We start from the raw sequence: 25,905 nt of genomic DNA, 5'->3' as shown, positions 1-25,905 counted from the left end.
AGTGTTTGTACGCATTAAGCCTGACTAAATATGAAACGGTACTTCAGTGTGGGTGCTTGAGCTGGCTTAGTGAAAACGTTTTTGAGTACGGTTCTCAAGATTTGGTTATGTAGTGTCGACAGGGCATGAAACCACCCCCTGAGACTGCAATTCTTGGCATGGTGACTGGCATGACACCTAACCTGGAATTTACTTGCTACATTTGTTCAGTATTGTACTGCTTCACTTTTGAATAAAGGCCTACCATCCACTGAAAAAAAAGTCAGTACATATTTTTTTTACCACAAAATGATAGTTTTTTTTTTTTTGGGGTTACACTGTATGATAAATTACAGTTGACAGTAAAATGTTTGAAAGAAAGAAAGAGCAACAATGTAAATGTTTCAACTGCTCATTGCAGCCTTCTTTTCACCAGCATCTTCAGAACTAGAGATTGACCAAGAACGTTAACGTTTTCACCACAGTGTCACAATATTGAATGAAAATCAATATTTATTACATGGTACAAGGAAAAGGTATTGAAACAAATAGGGGTGCCACTGTAAAAGACTATGAGTGGTTTACGTTCTGTAACATCTGAAAACTGCCTGATAGGGATTTCTCAATATTACCAAAAGTTACACTCCAAATGAATTGCCATATTGCTTCATCACACATAGTGCAAGGGCTAAGAACGAGCCAGGCCTCATTTCACATATGAACTTGTGCGACTGTCAAATTTATTTTTTGACGTTTTGAGTTTGGGGGTAGATTATTAAAAACCCAGGCCCCACAGATGAAAGGGCAGTTTGTATATTTGTGCGTGTGCGTGTGTGTGTGCGTGTGCTTGTCTTCTCCCCAGCCCTCCGTGCTTTTAGACACTAAATGGATTATTAAACGCAGCTTTTGTCTCAGTCTTATGTGTCACATTTTTCAATCCTGATTAGTTTATGTTTTGCCTTTCCAGAGCCCGGTGAAAATAAATCAGATCAGCTTGGATGATAGCGGGGAGCATGTGGGAATTTGCTCAGAAGATGGCAAGGTAAATTGTTTCTTTATAATACACTGTATTTTTCAACACATTAAGAAGATTACCATTTACTTTTGAACAGCAATGTTTTAACAACAACACAAGACATTTTACTTCCCTCAACCCAGGTAGCAGTTGTGTGTACTGTCTGCTTCATTAATGCTGCAGATAGCTCTCTGATGCCCTCCAATGGTTGAATAAAAGATAACATTTTTATTTCAACATTTGATCTAGTACAGTAGTTCCTTCAAATTGTTGGTCTACTGTATTATAAGTAAGAATTCTCTGAAAAATAAACTGGGTACCGTTACATTTGGGCGTTTTATTAGATATTACATTTTAGAATGTACCTTTTCATGTGGCAGCTGTTTATGTTAAGTAGTATATTTGACAGCAGCCTGTCAAGTGCACCAACCTAACAATACAATTAGAGATCAATAAGAAACATGATGGTTCTAAATAAACAAAAATAAACAACAAAGCTCCAAATTGGTTATCTCTTGAAAATGAATACATATTTATTGAATACTGAGGCTTTTACTCAACTGTTGCTTTGAAGATACTACCTGATACCTAATACTGTTTTCATTGAAATTCCCAATTGAAACAAATAAAACTCTTCTTGGCTAGCTAGTGTTTATGACTCGTTTCTCTTCTAGAGAGATAGCCAGCGATTTAAGGAAAATACTTTTTCTTTGCAACATCCACACACACAGGATGAATGACTAACATTTTAAAAGAGGAGAATTTGTCTTTTACATGACTCCTTTTGCGTATAAAATTACCAGCAGAGTGTGGAAGAAAACCCAGACTGAAATGAACTATGACAAAGATCTGTATATGTCTTCTTTAGAAGACAGTGTTTGTCAGTAAGGATTTGGTTGCTTAATGTTGTCTAATGTCTGGGTGTTACAGCTGGTACTTCAAGATGGTGCACACAAACATGCTTTTGCCTGTAAAGGTTGTGAAAGTATGTAATGATAGCGCCTGTGTTACTTTATTTAAAACCAAGACCATACTGTTGTAGCAATCACTGGGATCCTTTGAGACCCAACTTGACAAATTTTGAGCAGCAGTGGAATTCTGAGCATGTGTGTGTGTTTTTTTTTTTTTTTTTAAATAAACTAAAGAGATTCATCAAATATAGATTTTTAGATTAGTTATTAGCAAAATCTGAATTTAACAGTTCATATTGTTACTGTATATAAAAATGTGTATTTTATTGTTGAGGTCCTGTATACTTTGGTATTGTTGGTAATCCTGCATCCTTGAGCTAACCCTGGCAATTGAAATGTAAAAGTCATTAATTTCCTGACCTGATACACAGATTCCAGCCTCTGCAGCTGTATCCTGGTAGATCAAGAAGAATAATAGATACACATGTTAAAATAAATAGGGAGATAGACACATTGAACGTTCAACACCTTGGTACACTACTCGTTGACTGAAACTGAACTCTTTCAATTTCAGATTCACTCTAAGCACAATGAGTGGGAAATGCATGTGTGTAGGATTCTGTATTTAAAAGGCTGTTATTCCTGTTTTTCAATTCTTCTGTTCTTTTTTTTTTGGTGGAGTGCGCTTCATTTGAAATGTGAAGCCTTTATATGTAGGTTCCATGGAAAATTCACAGTACTTTTTCAAGAAATTCACGAATGACAATAATAATAATAAAAAAAAAATACATTTCACGGATTGTCACGGAAGTGCCATTTTATTTAAAAAAAAAAAGTAGAAAAAAAAAGTTTCTATTGTAAGTTGCCTAAAATTAATAACGCATCAAAGAAAATCACCAAGGTTGAAACATTTTAACATTTAATGGTATCTACTGAGTCAACATTTACATTGTAACATTTAAAACAATCTTTTAAAATGTAACAAACAAGGGTCATTAAATGTGTTGGCTGAAAAAAGTAACAAGCAGACAAAACTGATTAAAACTAAACAAGTTTGAATGACAAATTCGGCAACATTGTCGAGTTTTGTAAAGGTTTAACACTTGGCTATGTTCATACAGTAATTAAACAGACTGGTATGTATAGCGTTATGCTGACTTTGAAAAACAAAATGTTAAAAACAGGGTTAAGTGCAAGTGACAAAACCGAAACTTTGTGTTTCTTTACACACACTAAATTATATATGACGTTTTAAAACCACATAACATTGTGCTACTTGAGCGAATCAACCTATATAAAATAATCTGAAGAACAAGAACAGGAAAAACAAGAATAAATCGTATGCAACTTTTTATCCATCTAGCGTGTTGCACGCACGCACACACCCACGCACACACGCACACAACCACACACACACACACACCCACACAAACACACACACAAACACCCCCACACACCCCCACACACACCCACAATAATTATCTGGCCCGTGAGCAGAAAACTAGTTATTTGTTAAAGGCCAGCATTGTGCATCTTGTTGCAGTTTCAACACTCATGGTTTGTCTTTGTGGTGTAAAAACCTGTCCATATGCGGAAACTGCTCGTTCTGCATCCACAGAGTTTGGTGGAATTGACAAAAAGCAGCGTGCAATTTTTGCCATGTTTGGGAATCTGATTTCAGACCTCACCCAGAAATCAACAATATTGACATTTTTGTCACTTTCAGCGGCATGGTGCTTGTAAGATTCAATTTCATCTCTACAGCTTGTGAAATCAGGGATTGCATCTAATGGCAAAGATGTGACATCCAAGACTGACACCGTGACAAATATAAGATCTATTATTAGTAGTAGTTTTATTATTGTTGCAGACATTTCTGTGTAGTTGTCTATGGTTTCTACATGATAAAAGCTGGTGAAGAGTAATGTAAAAAAAAAAAAAAAAAACACAAGTTTTTCATGGTAGGCAGTCAAATTCATGATTCCATGAAATCGTGAATTTTCTGTGGCCCTATTTATACCCCAGAAGAGAAAGCAAATGTTACCACAGATTTAAAGATGACAGCCATAGGGGAATGTTGTACAGTACCGGTCATCATTCTGAGCCCACTACCAAACAACTGCCTTGATTGTGAAGAAATGCAAATGTTTTTGATTTTAAAACACTCTCTCTTTTAAAACACCTCTTCACAAAGAATATTTCACAAAAACACTTTCTAGGTGTGCTTTGTGACAGACATTGGGGAACATCAAGCCTCTCTTGTAAGGTTAAGTCACCTAAGATCGTATCAAAAGGTCTCCTGATAAATAATTTCACAGGTGCATGAGTAGCAGGGTGTTTCAGTCAGTATTAGGAACGTGTGAGGTAGGTCGCTGCCAAAAAAACACCTACACTAAGACTGGCTAAAAACACTAAGACTGGGGCAGCAGTGTGGAGTAGTGGTTAGGGCTCTAGACTCTTGACCGGAGGGTTGTGGGTTCAATCCCCAGTGAGGGACACCCCAGTGAGGGACACTGTACCCTTGAGCAAGGTACTTTACCTAGATTGCTCCAGTAAAAACCCAACTGTATACATGGGTAATTGTATGTAAAAATGTGATATCTTGTAACAATTGTAAGTCGCCCTGGGTAAGGGCATCTGCTAAGAAATAAATAAATAAATAATAATAATAATAATAATAATAATAATAATAATAATAATAATAATAATAATAAAAATCTACAGCACCTCCTGGGCCTGTACATTTATTTCAGCAGACCTTTTGAAGCGATTGTAATTTGATGGTGCTGGGGTTCACATGGTATTTTCATGTGCGTCAGTCCGTTCAAAATTCAGAGAAGTATTTCAACATTTGTTCATTTCCAAAACATAATCAAAGTCATTATGTACACTGCTGAAGTCAAAGAAAACATCCCTGAAGTAAAAATAGCTTGTGAAGGCCTTACCTACAAAGCAAAGCGTGCCATGCAGTAGTTATGAGTTTAACATTTTTTTCTTATGTGTGTTTCAGGTAAAAAAATAGTACATACAGTAGACATTGTGCTATTTTTTAATCCCTGCCGTGGCCGTTTCTTTTCAGTAAACAAAGTGGCAAATGACACATTTTCATAAAGTAATAACATTACTGAGGTATACTTGTAGATCAAACAAGCAAGGGAAATCTTTCAAATTTAACTTGAATTACACTTCAAATAAAATAAATGTGGAAAAGGGGTGGTTGTACAATGAACAAAAAGAAGGGGATCTTGTTTATTACATTCCACCTATAGAATAACAACATAACAGAAAAACAAACTGTTGATCACTATATGTAACATTTCCCTTGGGTCAGTGTTGAGGCATTTTGGAGTGATGTACCTGTATCTGTATCCCCTGATTCTGACTTGCTTCCCAAATCTTAAGCAGCAGACTTTAGGTAGAGATCACTATTTGGCAGCTTGGGTTGCGTGTGCATCCTAATCTGAACTGCTTACTTTGTTTACTGTTTTGCAGACTGTCTCTGAATATGTTAAAGACACAGGGCCAGTTCAGTTTTTAAGGCCACAACGCAAGTTGCTCAGTTTTTTACAGTTACAACTGAATTTAAATGTCAGAGTTCTTTTTTTTCTGGTTTGGTAACTTTATAGGGTGCATTTTTTTCTAAATTTGTACTCTAAATGCAGTAAATATATTTACATTACATTATGTTATTATTATTATTATTATTATTATTATTATTATTATTATTATTATTATTATTATTATTATTATTATTATTATTATTGTATGAATTCCTGTGTTATTGGATAGGGTTTTACTGCTAAATATACACTAGCACTTGTCTGGTATTTCAGATTACATATATTATGTTATTGATATTGATAGGAGCTGAATGCATCAATATACACAATACACTGTGTTTAGTGTAATCAGTAAGTGTTCGTAGAGTACTTTCCTGGCTTTGAGATTTAGAAAATGCAGAAAGTGCAGAACACTTTGTGAAACAGAATAGCACTCCTTATGTCCAATGTGATTGATCTGGTGCTAGATAACATACAAATGCTAAGTGTGGGATCTGCTAATTAAAAGTGGTAGAATGTGAATGCATGTGTTGTGAGGTGCTCTGTTTCAAGCTGTTTTAATAGTGGAATGTGAATGCATGTGTTGTGAGGTGCTCTGTTTCAAGCTGTTTTATAGTGGAATGTGAATGCATGTGTTGTGAGGTGCTCTGTTTCAAGCTGTTTTAATAGTGGAATGTGAATGCATGTGTTGTGAGGTGCTCTGTTTCAAGCTGTTTTAATAGTGGAATGTGAATGCCTGTGTTCTGAGGTGCTCTGTTTCAAGCTGTTTTAATAGTGGAATGTGAATGCATGTGTTCTGAGGTGCTCTGTTTCAAGCTGTTTTAATAATGTGAAATACCATTCCGCACAACCCAACCAACCTCAAGGGTTTCTCTCTGTCTCTCTTTCCTTTGACAGGTTCAGGTATTTGGGTTGTACACCAGAGAAGGCTTTCATGAAAATTTTGACTGCCCCATTAAAGTAAGTAGACACCTTCTCCTCTTGTTCTTATTTTTATTTTATTTTATTAGGGTGGTCACCAGTTTCCCAACAGCGTCGTCTTTGTTTTTCTTTTAGCGTTTGTAAATCTTTTTTTTGAAAATCTAAAAGAAAGCCAGACGCCGTGCAGAGATGCTGCTGGCTGTGTGCTTGTTCACAGGGCATGGCAGTTGGAGATTGGCTGGCTGTGTGCTTGTTCACAGGGCATGGCAGCTGGAGATTGGCTGGCTGTGTGCTTGTTCACAGGGCATGGCAGTTGGAGATTGGCTGGCTGTGTGCTTGTTCACAGGGCATGGCAGCTGGAGATTGGCTGGCTGTGTGCTTGTTCACAGGGCATGGCAGTTGGAGATTGGCTGGCTGGGTGCTTGTTCACAGGGCATGGCAGTTGGAGATTGGCTAGCTGTGGATCCCTGACCAACCATTGTGCTTTTATCCAGGACAAATTCATCAAAAATTAGGACGCAGTCCTGCTCCTTTAAAGTGCGTCAACCGGAACAGTAAATTAGCCCAAATAATGGCAATCAGTCGGCTTGTCCGCACTTTCATTTGCTGGAAAAACCAATCAGCAGTAATATTAACAGACTATTCAACAAATGTGATAATTTGTTCATTCAGCACTGATGCATGCAGTATGTAGTAATACTGAAAGAAACCATCAACTCTATTAAGGATAGTAGCTCATACAGCATACAGCCCCAAGTGTTTATAGTTGTAGATTAAGCACTGATAAATGTACATAAAATTATATTCGGGGAAAAAAATGCTTCAGCCAGTTACCAGCTATTCCATTGGACACAGTTCTTTCAATTATTACGGCAGTCCTAACATCTACTGTCTTGGGAGCCAAGTCTCATAGAGAGCGCCACCAGATCAAAATATCTGAGGCAGGCCTTCCAGATTTCAGACCCATTGAGAGAAGCTCTCATTACTGACTGCTTGCGCCTCATCTACTTTATGATAAACTGAGCCCTTCAGTCTCCCGGCCCGCCAATCTCTCACCTTTCATGAGCTCTTAATCACAAAAGAAAAAAAAGGTAATAAAAGGAAAGGCAATCAATAGCCTTTTTAATCCATGGGCATGCATGACCTCTTGTAAAACATGCTAAATAAGATACAGTAAATCAGCTTCCCTTTGATAATACTGGTGTGTGGCTGGAACTTCAACCGTCCTTATGAAAGGATAGAAGAGGGTAATATGGCCAAGAAGGGTGGAAGGTGTGTTTAAAGGGTGGCTTGTACAGGGAAATTAAAATAAGTTGTTTAGCAGTAGTGCTGGGGGGGACGGGGACGACACATTATTACAGATGAGAGTTATAACGAGGGACGTGAAATGAAAGAAAACAGCCCTGAAAAGTTGAAATGAGTTCAGAGACAAAAATACTCGAGAGGGAAGGGTAATAAAATAAACTTAAATCCGGTTAAAACATAAAAATAGAATCCTACTTTTCTGCTGCTTGTCCACCGTGCTGACACAGCACACAAACTGCATTCGGCCTCAGGCTTTCTTTGTTCCAGCATTATTCAGTTAACATTATCGATCGGATTAAGAGCAGATTCTCAAAACTTCTCTCTCATTCCTTTACAGTGTCTCCCCAGTTTGACTGTACCACAACCCCCCGTCACACACACACACACATGTATTTTTACTTCATTAGCAACTCACCTTCCCTCTTGGCTGAAAGAGAATAGTTTTCACAAAAGGCTGCTTGATAATTAGCCAAAAAAACAATTGTGAATGAATTTGTATGCCAATTCAGTTTTTATTGCATTTCTATTATCAAAAATATGCTGGTGACAAAAAAGTATGTTCAGCATTTATTTTTTTCATTTATTGATGCAGAAAAATAATGTTAAAAAATCAAATACACTAGGAAGTGATGGTAATTCTTAATCCTAAAATTATTTTGATAACTTGTATTTCCTTTAAAAAGTGTGCCTATTATCATAATTGCTTACAGACTGGGTTGAGCATTGAACACACTTTTACAATGCCTTTATTTAAATGCTGTTATTGTTTAATTATCTTTTCAGATAGTTGCGCTCCACCCGCAGTTTGGAAGATCAAGCAGCAAGCAGTTTGTCACAGGAGGCAGTAAGGTGAATGTCAAGGAAAATTGAACAGTCTGTCTATGAAGTTAAGTTATTCCTTACTCTCAAAACCTTGCTGATTTCAAAGGGATGCAACCCAAGCAATGTGCTTCACTGCAAGAGCCACCTGTGCTTCTTTTAGCTCAATGCTGATTGGAACTGCTCTTGAGGGCTGGCAGGAGGATACTGCTCAAGTCGGGCATGGATTGTAGTGAAGGTCAAGTGTATTACAATGCAGGCGTCCGGCAGTGTTGCCCTTTCAGAGCACCTTGACTCCTGCTGTTTGTACTGTGCCAAACTAACCTGCTTTAATCTGGGTAGTGGACGGATCAACCAGTTTTTGGTTAGTGCATATAGGTTACTGCCAGTATAGTAGGTACTGTCCTTCAATTCTGATACAACCATTTCACAGATGGTTTAAAAATGTCCAGTAGGTGGCATTAGGGTACATACTTATTAGTGTCCAAGAAAGTACATTGTAATGTGGGAAGTATGGCGGTTATATAATAGATATCAAAAGACTTACAAATGTAGAACACTACCATGCTGCAATGGCTTGTTGTAGTAATTGAGCTGCATTTGCAGTGTTGTTGCCATTGGGATTCGGCTTCAAATTTGGTATTGTGAGCTTACAGTCCCAAAGCAATAGCTGAGATCTCTTCCTAGAGACTTGTTTAAGCTTACTCTTTCTTTTAATACACATTGGATCCTTATTAAAGGATAACAATAAACGTTATTTCACTCAATTATTACTGATTTGTTTTCCTCCCTCTGCCTTTTTATATTTAATAATATCCCAGAAAGCATGAGGAGTAGACTGATAAAAATCAATAAACTTCAAAGGGAGGTATATCTTGATGTAGACGATTCAATATTGTGCAGAAATCACTCTTGTTAGTTCAATATTATTTCCACAATGCTTTGTGACCTGGTCTCACACATAGAGACGCAGAGTAATAACAATGTTTCTGTAATTCCTTCCTGTGTTGTTACTTCTTATACAAAAATGTAGTTAATGTCCATATGGGTTGTGTTCTTAACATCTGCAGTTTCTAAAGAAGATATGCACTTTGCAAAAATCTATCCAGCAATATGGTCCAATATGTAATTGTTAAATATTACAATATATAATTCAGTATAGCTGTAATAACTGTGAATTTCCATCTCAAAGATTGCTCCAAACTGTTTTATCTCTTTCTAAGATGTCACTTGCCTCCAGGTGAACACCTGATGTACTGGTAAACATTTTGTATTCAGATCTTCCTGTAGAGATTTTGAGAATAGGTCTTCATTATACTGTATTATTAACAATTTTTTGCTAATCCCTTGTTCTCCAGTCTGATCTTGAAAAAAATCACATGGCATGAATGTTGCCACTCAAGATCTATTAAAAATGTGTAGATACTGGTTTCCTTTTTTGGTATAGTAATCTACAAAAAGACTAGCGTACCCCAAGTTATTCTCCATTTGTCTGTCTCTATCCTCAGTTTTATGAATTCTGTGGATTCTGAGAAAATGTTTGATTTGACAGAGTGGAAATATCTCAAGTTCATTTTCAAACATTGGCTTTCCTCCAGATTTTTCTTATTACCGACAAGCTGATGTTCTCCCCTTTCTATCTGAAACGGGAAGTCATCAAGGATGCCTGCAGTGGCCTCTGCATATTGGCAACACAATTACTTGCATATTTGATCTCACAATGACATCTAAAGAATTGCAGTGGAAGAGGCAGGCATAAAATCCTGACAAAATGCTTGCTGATAGTATCCTTTAGCATTGCCTGTTGCATTTACAAAGAATCAATACATGTTTCCAGGAAATACATATTTCACTATTTTCAAGCTGAAAAAATAATTTGTTAAGTACATTGGCTGGTTTTATGTAGGGAAGCCTCTACATACCGTATGTACTTGACACATACTTTACATACAGTAGAGAGTGAGAACTGCTTATCTAATTGGGATGAATCTTGCTAAGGACATTTTTAGAAAGTATTTTAGGTTTTACAATCATAGTGCAATTACAGTACCATTCGTCTGTCTGTATGAATGTGTGTGTATATACATACCTGCGTACTGTATGCATGTCCCTCTTACTGTGATTGTAGGTCAAGGGGATCATGATCTAACGAGTTTCTGTAACTGCTGATAATCAATAGTCACAGCACTAACTCATCTTAGTGACACCTGTTGACTTAACTTTACTGTTGGCATTGATAGGGAATTGAAATCAGTAGGTGTCGAGAGCACCAAATTTTGCATACAAATGCAAAGGCACATTACAGTGCATCAACTTCTTCACAATTTGGTGTGTGCCAAAATAAAGCATTGATTAAGAAAGAGAAGGCTGACAATCATGATGGTGTAAACACGACAATAATAATAATCGGATCTAACATGACATACAGAAATATATCATGAGAAAGTGGATTTACGTGCAAGTTAACAACCCTTTGTTATTCAGAATAGTCAATATTCAGAATAAGTGAACAGAACCTTCAGAATGAGTGAACAGAACATTCAGAATAAGTGAACAGAACCTTCAGAATAAGGTAAGCAGTAGTCTGAAGAGGAGTATTCAGGTTAAGATGTGTTAGATATGGAATTAGTAAACTATTGTAGTCAGGGATTTAGAAAACCTGTGGTTAGAGACCACGCAAATAATAGTACTTCTGGGGCGCACAGCATTTTTGTGTCCCTGCAGATTTTAATTTAAAAGCAGCCTGCAGTTTTAAGGAAATGCTTATATTGGGTTTAAATGTTAATTCATTACAAATAAACAGCCTGTGTTGCCCGCAGCTGACAGGTTGATGTTGCAATACAAAACAGAAATGCAGTGCATTTACAGAGTGGATAACCTTTTTAAATTTCCTTCTAACTGTTAGGAATAATGCTATATCGAGAGCGTTGGATTGAAGCCTGCCTGGCGCTGTGCCTCAGATACTGTTAAGCAGTAGGTGGTCTGTGTGTGTACTTGTTATAATTAAAACATCAAATTACTCCTGTTAAACTAGGCTTGCTTTGTAAAAACTTTGTAATTGTGTCATTGCACATGCCCAAGGTGTGTGGCAATTTGGATATTTCTGTCTGCATGTAAACGTGGAATAGTGGTGAGAAACAGATTGAAAAGGATACTTATTTTGAATATTCATTTTCAGAATACTGAATTATACAGATTATTAAAATGACTGTCAAGTGTATAAAAATATGTATAATTAATATTATTCAAAATAATAACACACAGGTGATAGGATCATATCTAATTTAATATTCCTATTCTGAAGTTTTATTTACAATTTGTGTGTCAGTATTAAGAATAGCAAATATGGCTACATAAACGGCACAGGAATTATTTGATACAAATGGGTTTGGTCTGCTTGTTGGGAGCTCAATGGATAAAGCTGATGTGGCGGGTTGTAACATACGATTGACCTCACACAGTGAGGCAGAGATTAGTTGCTGTAGCAGCAGTTTGACAAAAGACAGCACCTTTATGTTTTTACACAGTTGAACCTATAATATAAAAATCCATAGATTTTGAATAAATATTGGAGCCACAGAAACATATATACTGTAGGTGCCCCTATAATTTCCTCTCAGAACCAGCCTGCCTTATTTAGATAGCCTATACAATACATTCGTTCCGGTGAATATAAAATGTTTCGATTTTGTTTTCAATATACTTTTGTTTAATGTATACTTTACACAGAAGTGTGAAAATGTGCAGCTGGTTTAACAATGACAGAGAGCCTGATATGTCAGTAGCATATACTTCTAATTTGCTGCTGCTATGGAGGCTTAATGTATCGATCCCAGCATGTGGCAGATGGTTGAGACCCTGGGGAGAAAGCAGGTTTTAGGAGAAGAGAGACAGAAAAACAGATGGCAAATCTCCAAGGATACGGGGCCAATCTCAATGAGATGAGAAGAGTCGGCTAGTGTTTTCAGTGGACAGGCTCCGGGGAGCTGACCAGACGCTTGGTAAACAATAAACTGCCAGAAATAAATTAGCTGCAACATCCAAAACTAAAATAGTTATGGAACAATTGAAATAAATATTGCTCTAGATAAAGTCATTAGATATCACAGTATTCATCACTACTTAAATATGTAAATAAATATACCCATATATAGCAATATTTTTGTATATTTGTCTCTATAATGTAACTGCCCCTTCCTGCTATTACGTTGTTTCTTACTTGTTGTATACTACAATGGTTTTATTATCTCAGAAAATATTACTGTTGAGATGTACTGTAGAGTGCCTATAGAAAGTCTACACCCCCTTTCAGAATTTTCACTTTTTGTTGCCTTATGTTGCCTTATAGCCTGGAATTAAAATGCATTAAAATAGTTTTTTTTTTTCATTTATCTACACATTCTACCCCACAACTTCCAAGTGAAAAAAATATTCTAGAAATTTGTAGAAAATTAATTAAAAATAAAAACTGAAATAGCTTGGCTGGATAAGTGTCCTCCCCCTTGTAATAGCAATCCTAAATTAGCTCAGGTGTAACCATTCGCCTTTAAAATCACACAACAAGTTAAGTGGCCTCCACCTGTGTTAAAGTGTAGTGATTCACATGATTTCAGGATAAATTCAGCAGTTCCTGTAGGTTTCCTCTGCTGGGTTGTGCATTTCAAAGCAAAGACTCAACCATGAGCACCAAGGTGCTTTCAAAAGAACTCCGAGACAAAGTTGTTGAAAGGCACAGATCAGGGGATGGGTATAAAAAAAAAAAAATCAAATGCCTTGAATATCCCATGGAGCACAGTCCAGACGATTATTAAGAAGTGGAAGGTGTATGGCACCACCTAGACCCTGCCTAGATCAGGCTGTCCCTCCAAGCTGGATGACCGAGCAGGAAGGAGACTGATCAGAGAGGCTACCAAGAGGCCAATGGCAACTTTGCAAGAGCTACAGGCTTTTGTGGCCAAGACTGGTCAAAGTGTGCATGTGACAACAATATCCCAAGCACTCCACAAATCTGGCCTGTATGGTAGGGTGGCAAGAAGGAAGCCATTACTCAAGAAAGCCCACCTTGAATCCCATTTGAAGTATGCAAAAAAACACTCGGGAGATTCTGTAGCCATGTGGCAAAAAGTTGGTCTGATGAAACTAAAATTACGCTTTTTGGCCTAAGCGTTCTGTTTAGCGCAAACCCAACACAGCGCATCACCCAAAGAACACCATCCCTACTGTGAAGCATGGTGGTGGCAGCATCATGTTATGGGGATGTTTCTCATCGGCAGGGACTGGGGCACATGTCAGGATAGAAGGGAAAATGAATGGAGCAAATGAATGGAGCTATGAGTACATAGAAGTCCTTATGGAAAACCTGCTGCCCTCTGCAAGAAAGCTGAAACTGGTACGGAAGTTCACCTTTCAGCATGACAACGACCCAAAGCACACAGCCAAAGCTACAGTGGAGTGGCTAAGGAACAAAAAGGTAAATGTTCTTGAGTGGCCCAGTCAGAGCCCTGACCTGAATCCAATCGAAAATTTGTGGCATGACTTGAAGATTGCTGTCCATCAACGCTCCCCAAGGAACTTGACAGAGCTTGAACAGTTTTGTTAAGAAGAATGGTCAAATATTGCCAAATCTAGGTGTGCAAAGTTGGTAGAGACCTATCCCAACAGACTCATCGCTGTAATTGCTGCCAAAGGTGCTTCCACCAAGTATTAACTCATGAGGGTGGAGACTTATCCAATTGTGATCTTTTAGTTTTAGTAAGTGGGGAAAAAATCCTCATTTAAAAGCATGAAACTCTGAGGCACTGACACAACAAAATGTAAAAAAAAAGTTCAAGGGGGTGTAGACTTTCTATAGGCACTGTATATGTGCCCCTTTGTAATTGGAAACAGCACTGTTATAAATTGTATCCAGGTGCCCTCTTGTGGTGAAACAAGAAACTACAGATAACATTTATATTCACTGAAACTGAGGAATCCCAAATGCTGCTCATTGGGTTAATGCACTTCAGATTTATTCCTCTCATTTCAAGAGTGTCCCAGGATATTAAATACAAAGAAAACTTTGCCTTATTCACTATTTACAAATCTATTATAATACTATACGTACATGAACTACAACATAGCAAGCAAGGGTAGGAAGAAATACATGTGTGTGTTTGATGGAGTGTGTGACAGTATCTCCAGAAAGCATGCTACTGGCTGTCATAGGAAGGAGTATTTATGGGGTTTTTTTTTGTTTGTTTTGTTTTGTTTTTTTACAGTATCTATCAGGTTGGGATCAAGGCTAGGCTTTGATAGGTTTAGCAAGATCATGGTACAAAATGTTCATATCTGTATCATTTCCACTCAGTTCTGTGTTTCCTACGACTCTAATAAATGAATGCCGTCAATCGGGGGTTTGCATAAACAAAGTGCAGCTAACACATTTTCCAAGATCCTCCAAGGGTTTTTACACATGTATGTCCCTGTTTTATTTAATTTCATTTCCTTTCATGCATGAGAAGTTATTGTAGGTTTTAATGGAACATTGGATCATATTACCACTGGTAAATAAGGCTTGACATTTAATTTATTATGTTATAAAATGTTTTTAAAACGTTGTTTTAGTCACACTTGCTGTAATTACGCCTGTTTCATATTCTCCTTTTACAGCTGAATTACATGTATTGTCATACTGCATGTCCCTTAATTTGGGATATTTAACTTAAATGAAGGAGCATTTTTACATAGCTTAATATAATAAGGGGATGTTGGAAATACAGGCCATCGATTGCCCCTGATATTGTATATGTAGGAGATGTACGAAGGTTGCCTTTAATAAAACTTATCAGACTATCAGCACTGAAGTGCATGGTGCATAATATATTTGGGCGCTCATGAGGGCCAAACAAACATCTCTTTGTTTTATTTGTAAATCAAATGAACCTTTATTTCAAATCTTATCAGCTTCAACTGTATGAAAGAAACTGGCTGAACAGATGGAAGACCCTCACTCTGCACGAAGGAGAAGGGACTATTACTAACATCAAGTGGAAGGCCAACCTGATTGCATGGGCAAACAGCGTGGTAAGTTTGTCTTTAACCTCCTAATGAACACGTTATTTATACACAACTTGATTTAAGAACCACAAAATGCAGGAAAGAAAAGAAAACCTGCTTCTTGTACTCGGCTTTGAATGTCGTAATAACCCCACATTTCTGTATGACTGCAAACCGCTACTAAATGACCAGTTCTGGTGTCTGTTGACAACGTGATTACATTGCTCTGCCTTCGGTACACCCTGCTTTATCAGAAAGCAGAGCTTGTTGATAGTTTATCTACATTCCCCAACAGTAGTTTCAGCTGCTTGCCAGTGAATTCTTCTGCTACTTGTAGCTTCAGGAGGATACACAGCTACAATAAAACAGACAAATGTTTATATCAGTTCATCTGTGTGACAATTTATTTTTGATAACTCCATTAATCTGCCTATTTTTAGAGCACTGAAAATTGGTCCTAAATATTAAACTATTTTATATTTGTTTGCAGGGTGTGAAGATTTATGACATCAGCACAAGACAGCGAATAACCAATGTGCTACGGGACAATGCCAGTCTTCGCCCCGATATGTACCCCTGTAGCCTTTGCTGGAAGGATAGCACCACCCTTGTTATTGGCTGGGGAACTTCTGTTAAGGTAGCCCTGAACAAAGTGAAATTAAGCATCCCATTTGATGCTTATGTTTTAGTAAATCCACTGTCTGCATCTTTTAGATGTTATTCGCTCATTTTGAGGAGTTTCCATAGCTTGGAAAACCACTCAGGCAAAATATTCACTGTGATCTAATATGGCTGCTACTTAGTGGTAATGTGACTTTTTGGTTTTCTGATGATGGTTATGGATGATGGATATTAGCTTCAACGCAGTACACAGCTGTATTTTATGATTCTCTAAGCCAAGTTTGGTCATGGGTATTGAACAGAAAAGTGAACCCTTTTGTGACAGTTTTTACACAGCTGTCACATCTTTGTTTTATTATATTGAATATTGTGTTTTTCTGGACTACTAAAATTACTAATAAATATTTTCAGTTGACAACTTGTTATCTTGGCATGTTTAAGGGAATCTAATATAAAACAGCCAACAGCTGTAGGGCATCACGTTTTACACAACTGATGTTCTAGTTTAGCAATTTCATTAGGCCTGATCCTGTGGCAAAGGAACACTCTGGTTTGTTGTCGGTGCAGGGCAGTTTCATAACAAGAAAATACATACATTTGACCTCTCAGTCTTTAACGTTGCATAAAAAAATGTACAGCTTATTTTAGCATTCAATCTGCTTAGATCAGAAGCAGAATTATCTGTAAGGCAAATGGCATTCACTGCTAGAGGCTGCAGTTTAGAAGTGCAGGGTTCTGTAGTCTAGTATTCACTTGGTTTCAATTCCATGTAGATATGCTGTATCATTTTGCTCCTGCTCGACTAAAACAGATTGTTAGACCAGCAACATAATGACACAGAGAAGTCCCTACTGTGCTATCAATAATGTATATGGTATTCCGGTGTGGGGGATTAGTAATGGGACCCCCATTACTAACAGTAGCTAACAACATAATTCCTTAATACTTACATTAATGAAGCCGGCGCTTTTATCCAAAGCGACTTAGAGACAAGGGGGTGAACTATGCATCACAAGTGCTGCTGCAGAGTCACTTACAATAGGACTTCGGTTTTACGTCTCGTCCGAAGGATACAGGTCTCACGTAAGCAGTTTAAAAAATGATATCTGGTACTGTACATTAGGTTAAAGAAAACACTTGGTTTGGTTGGGTTATTTTCAGGTGCTCGCTCTGATTCACTTCTGAGGTCAGTTTACCTTTTGGTAAGCTGCTGGCTGATTAATAACAGGAAAAGGGACCTTGAAGGGGTGGGGATAATTCAAGGTGAAATGACCAAGAATGTGCAAGTCTACCTGAAAGCAAGGCATAGAGATATATTTAACCTAGTACTTGTGTTTCTTTCAAAACTTCACATTTTAAATATGCTTAGCAAGCAGAAGTGCATGACAGATATTATTATTATTATTATTATTATTATTATTATAGCTATTAAAATAATAATAATAATAATAATAATAATAATAATAATAATAATAATAAATCATTGGCTGTCCCTTGCATTTACTGGATTTTGTAATACTGTGCATTATCCCTAACATGTACAGCATTCTGTATAATGTAAAGGCTGCATCTCCCTGTTAAAGTCTCTATTGAGAAATTTTGACTTTAGTAGTACAGTAGGGCAGGCCCTTGGTTGGCAATTTTGCACACTTTACAGATGATTCTCAAGGAACAGACTTTTAGTGAGAAATTTATGAGCCATGTCAGAGGACAGACTTTACTGCCACTAATTTCTATGAAGGAATAATAGGCAGCACTTGAGTAGTAAAGCATGTCACTGAATATGTTTTACAAAAATATGAATTCTGTTGTACTAATCAATCATACCAAGTCCTGATTGAATCATGAGGATAAAAGAGAGAGAAACAGATCTTTCTTTCCCACCAGATTTGTGCAGTGAAAGAACGGGACCCAACAGAAGTGAGAGATTTGCCCAGTCGCTACGTGGAAATCGGTACTGTAACTGTTTTTTTTTTTTTTTTGGATGTCATTAAACTCTTTGCTGGTTCAGCTGTGGAGTACAGCCTGATGTGCTGAAGCTGACAGTGTGACCTTCCCTGTTTGTTTATCCAATGTCCTGCCAAAGTGGAAGAGAGGACTGTGGGTTCAGCAGAAAACTGCGCTGCAGGCATTTTATTTTCTTCTTCTGTTTACTGTCTGCTTGGTGTAATGTATGCTGACGTTCTGTTGCACCTGGTTAGCTTCCATGCCAGGCATTGTATTTGTTTTAAATATAGGTTGCATCATGCATTAACACCTTTCACCTTGTCAGTGTGCTGTAGTTCATAATTGCAGATACTAATTAAACAGACAGTTTAACCTTCAGGTACTGATTCACACAAGCAAATAATTAATTACAGTGTTAAGAAAGCCTGCAAGTTGACAGACATGTCTTTTGGCATTCCATACAGACAAGATGTTTGGTCTTGTTTATAAAAGAGCATAATTGCACATCGCTCTCTCTCTCTCTCTGTATGTGTGTGTGTGTATGTGTGTGTGTGTGTGTGTGTGTGTATATATATATATATATATATATATATATATATATATATATATATATATATATAAACTACAGTATATACACAATCACATTCAAAGGTAAAACACTTGAGTATTGCTGTAAACTATTTCAGTTATTTCCACATAAAAGCATGCTATGTTTTCACAGCATGAGCAGACAAAGCAACCCGATAAATGACCTGTCTAGTACTTCAAATATCACACCTGTCAACATATTTTAATTCCTCATATGTATTATTTTTCTCTTACACAAAAATACTGTAAAGAAAATGTTTTTATTAAAAAAGAATCTGCCTAAGATCTTTAGGCAGCTCACAGAATGAATTAAGGTGAAAATTACAATAAACTGTTACAACATGTAATGTCAACAAATCAAAGGGGGAGGGTTGAATAGTAGAAATCTAGGAAGAAAAAGAGCACTGACATTGTATCCGCTACATGAGTCTGCCTGACTGCTTGTGAATGATGTGTAATGGGGATGAATATGAAGACCTTAACTACCAGGAGAAATAGATAATTGAGGCTTGGTGGCACACTGCATTCATTCATTAGCCTGTCAACTCTATTGAGGCCCAGTTCTGACAGCGGCTTAGGCTGGAAGGGAAAGAAACAGTTCCAATTTAGTCAAGTAAAGTCTGACTTAGGACTACATATACAGGGCTGACAAGCAAAGGAGAGAAATCCTCTTCCCCTCAATAGCGTTCTTTATGTTTTATGTTTTTTTACGATAGTTTTATCTTGCATATCTGACACATTCTGGTATACGAATGTGTATAAATTCCATGTTATACTTCTGGCTTACAGAACATGATACATTCTGCCTCTGAATTTATTTGTAATGCTTTTTTTTGTCCAGCATCCCAGCATGTAAATAAACCCAACTGCACATTTCCTCCCTCACTTGTCATGGGCGCTGGAGGGTAGTAGGAGTTGGGTGCTTTTCCACAATTCAAGAGATTTGAGTTTTGACACATACATACCCATGTGTTTTTATACACTGCCACGTGTAAATCACTGTGTGGACTGCTGCAGTATTAAATGGTACACATTCCTGAAAACTGCAGCATCTGGAAATCTTAATATTTCTCTTTTCCAGTGTCTGCATTTGATACCGAGTTCTACATCAGTGGACTGGGACCCCTCGGAGATCAGCTGGTGATCCTGTATTACGTGAAGGAGATTTCTGATGAGACGGTAACAGCAGCTCTCACTTACACACATCTCCATTCAGGAAACAGCCCAGTGTTAGACGAATGAAATATTTCTGTATGTTTATGCACTACACCTGTTTAAAAATATGTAAGAAAAGTACAGGTTTAAGAAAAGTAGTCTTATTTTTGAGCTGTAACAATGGGATTTCTTCTACAATAGTGGTAGTGGAGGCTGGGGTATTTGACCTTGGCTCTTCTGTTCCACTGCAAGACTTTTTCTAGCTAATATTGTATGATTACCTAAGCTGTTTTTTGTTCATGTTTATTCGAACTGAACAACACTTTATGCAGTATAAACGCAGCAGTAGCAAACAGAAATGATGGGCAATCACTGTATTAAGAAGGCAGTGTGGTCCAGTGGTTAAAGTCCAGGGCTGGTAACCAGAAGGTCATCGGTTCAAATCCCAATTCTGCCACTGACCGACTCACTGTGTGACCCTAAGCAAGTCACTTAGCCTCCTTGTGCTCCATCCTGCAGATGAGATGTTAAATCAATGTCGTATTGTAAGTGACTCTGCATACAAAGCACAGTTCACAGCCTACCTCTGTAAAGCACTTTGTGATTGTGGTCCACTATGAAAGGCGCTATATAAAAATAAATATTATTATTATTATTATTATTATTTATTATTATTATTATTATTATTATTATTATTATTATTATTATTATTATTATTATTATTATTATTATTAACAGACAGACACAAAATTGCATTTACAGAGATGTCCCTAGATGGTAGCAGCTGCAGCATACCATCTTTATGTTCAGAGCTTAACCACAGCACACAAGTGGGAAGAAATACCAGGTAATCAGCAACCCCATTAAACTTACACATACTGTTTCATCACCTGCTAATCTGTCATTCTATTGCAGCAGGACAAGGAGTTCCGTGCCAGACCACGCCTGGACATCATCCAGCCTCTTCCTGAGGCCTGTGAGGAGATCTCCTCTGATGCCCTGACTGTGAGGCACTTCCAGGAAAACGAGTGCCGAGACTATGGACTAGGTAAAATGCCAGCCTCTTTACGTGGGTTTGTGGAATTCAGTTCCAAACATATTTTCAAGAAAAATTCATATTTAAAAATGGAGCACATTTAGCTTTGATGAGCATTAAATTCACAAGAAATGAACAAATAAGTCTACATTAATATTAGAAAAGGTGCTGTTACAAGGTTAGAGGATCTGCACTCAGTCCTGATTTCCAGAACTTCCCTAAATTAAGTACATTATTTAAAGAGCCAGGAATCTGACCAATCACCCCAGTTAAATACATTATTCCTTCTCAATAGCTGCATGAACAATTCCTAATAGTAACCCTATAAACTCAGTTCAAACTGTGATAAGCCCGATCAGTTCTTGGTATTGACAATGTCGAACCAGGGGACTTTTTCAGCTTGAAAAAAGAAACAAGGATCAGGGGTCACAAATGGAGATTAGATAAAGGGGCATTCAGAACAGAAAATAGGAGGCACTTTTTTACACAGAGAATTGTGAGGGTCTGGAACCAACTCCCCAGTAATGTTGTTGAGGCTGACACCCTGGGATCCTTCAAGAAGCTGCTTGATGAGATTCTGGGATCAATTAGCTACTAACAACCAAGCAAGCAAGATGGACCGAATGGCCTCCTCTCATTTGTAAACATTCTTATGTTCTTATGTTCAGAGCAGATTTAGTACCTGCTCACCTTAATACCTAAACAAGGGTAATTCTGAAACCCATTGGGTGGAGGACTATTGCGGGATTCTAGCCATGCATTGTACTCCGAATTCTTCCATCAAGGGGCATAGTGGCAAGGTAAATTGTTCTCTTCATACTGAGGTTACACTTTGACACATTTTTTTCACAGAGCATTCAGAAGGGGAATCCCTGTTCTACATTATTAGTCCTAAAGATATTGTTGTTGCCAAAGAACGGGACCAAGATGATCATATCGACTGGCTGCTTGACAAAAAGAAATACGAAGTAAGTCTACTCTCTTTTGGGTGTAGGCCTTTTCACATCTTGCAGTATGTGCCACTGTGAAGCCTTGTGGCTGAATGGGTGGAGCTAAGTAATTAGTTTAGCCATGCAGGTATAAAATATAGTTCACATTGTCGTTTTTTTTGTATTGCATTTCTGTTATAACTCTTTCTGGTTATACACTTGGAGTGAGTTTGTATTTGCTTTTGCAAAATAATACATTGAAAACGACAAATGTTTTGCTGGGTTTTGCACTTTGTCATTGTCATTATCAATGAAGTAAGATATGCTATAGAAAAAAAAGGGGCTTTTACTTTTAGGTAACCTGAGATAAAATTTTGTTTTTTGGAGGGTCAAGTGCTACAGTTTGTTTCAATAATGACAAACATCTTTGTCAACAACTTGCACTTTCTATACCACAGGAAGCTTTGATGGCAGCTGAGATAAGCTTCAAGAATATAAAACGTCATGAAGTGCAGGTATGTTGGTCGTCCTTGGTGTGCACAGCTAATATAGGAATCTGGCTTGGTGACATCAGAACAGTAAGACTTTTTGTTGTTTTTAGTTTCTTATTTTTGTATATGTGAAGAGCTTTGAGGTGCCTTGCGATGAATTGCACTGTATGAATTGAAATGATAATAATGACACGTACACGTCTGTCCCAATTTACATTAATTAAATTACTTATTGAAATCATGCTCTGAAAACTGTTTTTCTTTTTTGACCAGAAAATTGGCATTGCCTACATCAATCATTTAGTTGAGAAAGGAGAGTACGATGTAGCAGCAAGGTAAAGAGATATTTTATTGTTTCAAGTTTGCAGGTTTGTTTGAGGCGTACAATACAGTGTGTGAAAAGACGTGTTTGTCTCCCTGTCTGTAGAAAATGTCAAAAGGTGCTTGGCAAAAACATGGAACTCTGGGAAAATGAAGTGTACAGATTCAAGACAATAGGGCAGCTTAAAGTAAGTAATGATAATGATTTGTGATATGATTTAACAAGCCTTGACATTAACATTAGGACTGTCAATTCATCACAGTTAACTTCTGCGATTAATGCGTAAATTTTTGAGGAAATACACATTTTTGTAACGCATGTTAATCGCACTCCTGTTTTGTCCCTCTTAGCATACCGTAATTCATTACCTGCAGCACCGTTTTAGTTCATGCCTGGATTGAATGAATGTAGTCATCGTTTGAATATAAAATTAGTCACGGCACCGCATTATGTAACAAAGCACGCAAACTGAAGGACTTGTGAATGGGACTTTTTTTTTTTTATTTAACTTTCTGACGATTCATTGGACAGAAAGAAGGTTACTTACATCTACTGTCAAAGTGAGTTCCAGTATCACAGAAGTGCATCTAGTCTGCTGTACCACCTACGTGCAAAACATGCTTCCACTTCTCAAAATACACTCTAGTAGTTTTTCTGCTACAGACAACAACAGATGTAACCCATCAGTTTCGACAGAGTACTCCTTTAGAAATTCAGGATCGCTGCAAACCCATGAATCAAACTAAGTACAATACTATAACCAGTGTTGTTGCATAGCAACCGACTGCAGACCCGTTAATATTGTAGCTTTGTTTTATTTCAATAACCACATTTGTTTTTAAACAATATTTACAATTATGGAGAATATCATCGTTAATCAGTGAATGTTTTGTTTTGTTTAGGCAATTTCAAGTTATAAATAAAATACAATTTCAAATGTATATTATAATTATTTATTATTATTATTATTATTATTATTATTATTATTATTATTATTATTATTATTATTATTATTATTATTATTATTATTTAAACGGCACCATGGGTCATACATCAGCTGGGCAATTCATTTCTCAACAGTCCAAGTATACTGAGCAGCTTCTCAACAAACAGCCTGCCATCCATTTTTAGCGTTCTATCTCCTAGCAACAAGGTCAGCGACAAAGTCAAAGTTCAGTTGATTTGAACTCTCGGCGATGCTACCAGCGACTGTCGTTTTCGAGCAGGGCGATTGTCAGGCGACGCTATAAACCTCCCTGCGACATGACAGCGATGATCGATGGTAGCCTTGTTTTTCAACGACGGTCGAGCAATGGAGTATAAACCGGTCTTAACACTTCAAAAGTGTATTTATTATGAAAATGAGATAATGTACTGTTCATTGTTTATCACCGATGAACCTTGAATTTTAAAGTTGATCTGTATTGATAGGCGATTAGCCAGTATTTACCCAGAGGAGATCTACGACTGAGGCCTGCCATCTATGAAATGATCCTCCACGAGTTTTTGAAGAGTGACTTTGAGGTACCTGGTTATTTTTACATGTATATTATAATATAGCCAGGGGCTAATACCCCTGCTCTTCTTTGAAAGATATCAGAGATATTTAGTCCACCGATATCGTGATATCTCATCCACATATCAACCCCTAACAATGCTGTTCACTCTACTCTAATCGAAGCGTGTTCATCCACCAGGGGTTTGCTACACTGATACGGGAATGGCCTGGCGATCTGTACAACAATATGACAGTTGTACAGGCTGTACGAGACCACCTGAAAAAAGATCCAAACAATGGGACATTGCTAACAACCTTAGCAGAACTGTAAGTATGTTTAAACATTTATTTCATCTCATTTCATCCAGATTTTCAAAGCTAGCCCTTTATGCCAACCAATTGCAGGTTCTGATACCTATATATTGGTGTCAATTAAAAAAAAAAAAAATTGCTGTGACAAATTCCTCAGCTTGCCATAGAGGTTACACTACATCATGCCTGAAGGAACTGATTTACAAGTAGCCTTTAGCTCCTTGTCTCTATATTTTCTAGCTATACCTATGACCAGCGTTATGACAGGGCTCTCAAGATCTACCTGCAGCTGAGGCACAAAGATGTCTACCAGCTGATACATAAACACAATCTTTTCTCCTCCATCGAAGACAAAATCGTTCTGCTGATGGACTTTGATAAAGAGGTAGGAACGTGAATTCAAAAGTGACGCCTAACGTTTTTTGACGTATTAATGACACCTAACGTTTTACAGGCAACTTTAATTTAACAATGTGACAATAAATGAAAATGTTTACTTGCATGTAATCTGAAGTTAGCCAAATCAAGTCTTTTAATATAATACATAATACTGTGCCATGCATTACTGTAAATTAGCAGCTGTACTACAACCAATACTGTGTTGGATATGTTGGGCTCTTTTTTGTATAAACTTTAAACTAACAGGTAATTTATTTAATTGAGTGCTATTTTATTTTAATTTATTTAAGACTTAGGCTAGAGCTGTAAATGTACTGCTATGGTACAGATTTAAACTAATAGAATAAATTGTTAAAAAAAATCAACTTACTTGCGACTCGGATGACAAGATAAACTCGTAGTATTGTCGTGAAAGGAAAGCTCCTAAGAGCAAATCATGCAAGTTGCCTTTTTTCCTTCCTTCTGAGCCAGTGGTTCATAAACTTTTTTTGCTCCCTACCCCCCCTTCTAAAACAGTCAAATAAAATTATAATATATATTTAAGATGGATACACTTTATTACAATTCACTATTTGTAATTGTATTAACACCAATACAAAAAACGAATCATTTAAATGCTGCACTCTTTATTTCACAGAAAAACCCTGTAAATAAAACCGATTTCACTATTATTATTGTTATTATTACAATATTGTTATTACAGTATACCTGTGACTAGATTTTAAATAATGTTAATGCAATTACGAATAGTAATTGTAATGTTTGTCCAGCTTATTTTATTATAACTTTATTAAAGATTTAATTAATACAATGTTGCACCCTCGTTTGCCCCTTTTCTACATTCTGCACACAGCAAATCACGTAAATTAAACTAAAGATAAGCCCCCCCGCCCCCCCCCCCCCCCCCCCCAATTTATAAGCTGAAGCTGTTTCTAAATCTAGATTTATATTTTATTTTATTTGTGAACAAAATGTATCTGATATTAAAACCCGCCGCAGCTATACTTTCAAATGAAGGAGGGCTGGGCGAAGGCACTGAGCTACAATAGGTCTGAAACGACA

The 25,905-nt window shown here is 37.1% G+C and overlaps 1 protein-coding gene across 3 annotated transcripts in view; it reads left to right on the top strand.

The window, feature by feature from the left end:
• LOC117400457 (vacuolar protein sorting-associated protein 41 homolog) overlaps positions 1 to 25,905 on the top strand; it is a 63,809-nt gene that overhangs the window by 27,810 nt on the left and 10,094 nt on the right. For 2 of the 3 annotated variants that reach the window (XM_059023062.1, XM_034000469.3), the window contains exons 5-19: positions 947 to 1,021; positions 6,363 to 6,425; positions 8,475 to 8,540; positions 15,453 to 15,572; positions 16,036 to 16,182; positions 18,054 to 18,120; positions 19,783 to 19,880; positions 20,772 to 20,904; positions 21,745 to 21,860; positions 22,280 to 22,336; positions 22,586 to 22,647; positions 22,740 to 22,821; positions 24,066 to 24,158; positions 24,332 to 24,459; positions 24,685 to 24,829. In XM_059023062.1, coding sequence (XP_058879045.1) covers positions 947 to 1,021; positions 6,363 to 6,425; positions 8,475 to 8,540; positions 15,453 to 15,572; positions 16,036 to 16,182; positions 18,054 to 18,120; positions 19,783 to 19,880; positions 20,772 to 20,904; positions 21,745 to 21,860; positions 22,280 to 22,336; positions 22,586 to 22,647; positions 22,740 to 22,821; positions 24,066 to 24,158; positions 24,332 to 24,459; positions 24,685 to 24,829 — 1,452 coding nt within the window. The remainder of the gene's footprint in view (positions 1 to 946; positions 1,022 to 6,362; positions 6,426 to 8,474; positions 8,541 to 15,452; positions 15,573 to 16,035; positions 16,183 to 18,053; positions 18,121 to 19,782; positions 19,881 to 20,771; positions 20,905 to 21,744; positions 21,861 to 22,279; positions 22,337 to 22,585; positions 22,648 to 22,739; positions 22,822 to 24,065; positions 24,159 to 24,331; positions 24,460 to 24,684; positions 24,830 to 25,905) is intronic. The other variant, XM_034000470.3, reaches the window with a different exon arrangement.

This window comes from Acipenser ruthenus, chromosome 4 (genome assembly GCF_902713425.1).
Source record: "Acipenser ruthenus chromosome 4, fAciRut3.2 maternal haplotype, whole genome shotgun sequence".
Classification (NCBI taxonomy): domain Eukaryota; kingdom Metazoa; phylum Chordata; class Actinopteri; order Acipenseriformes; family Acipenseridae; genus Acipenser; species Acipenser ruthenus.
Note: the sequence above shows the minus strand (reverse complement) of the source record. Positions and strands in the feature narration are given on the sequence as shown.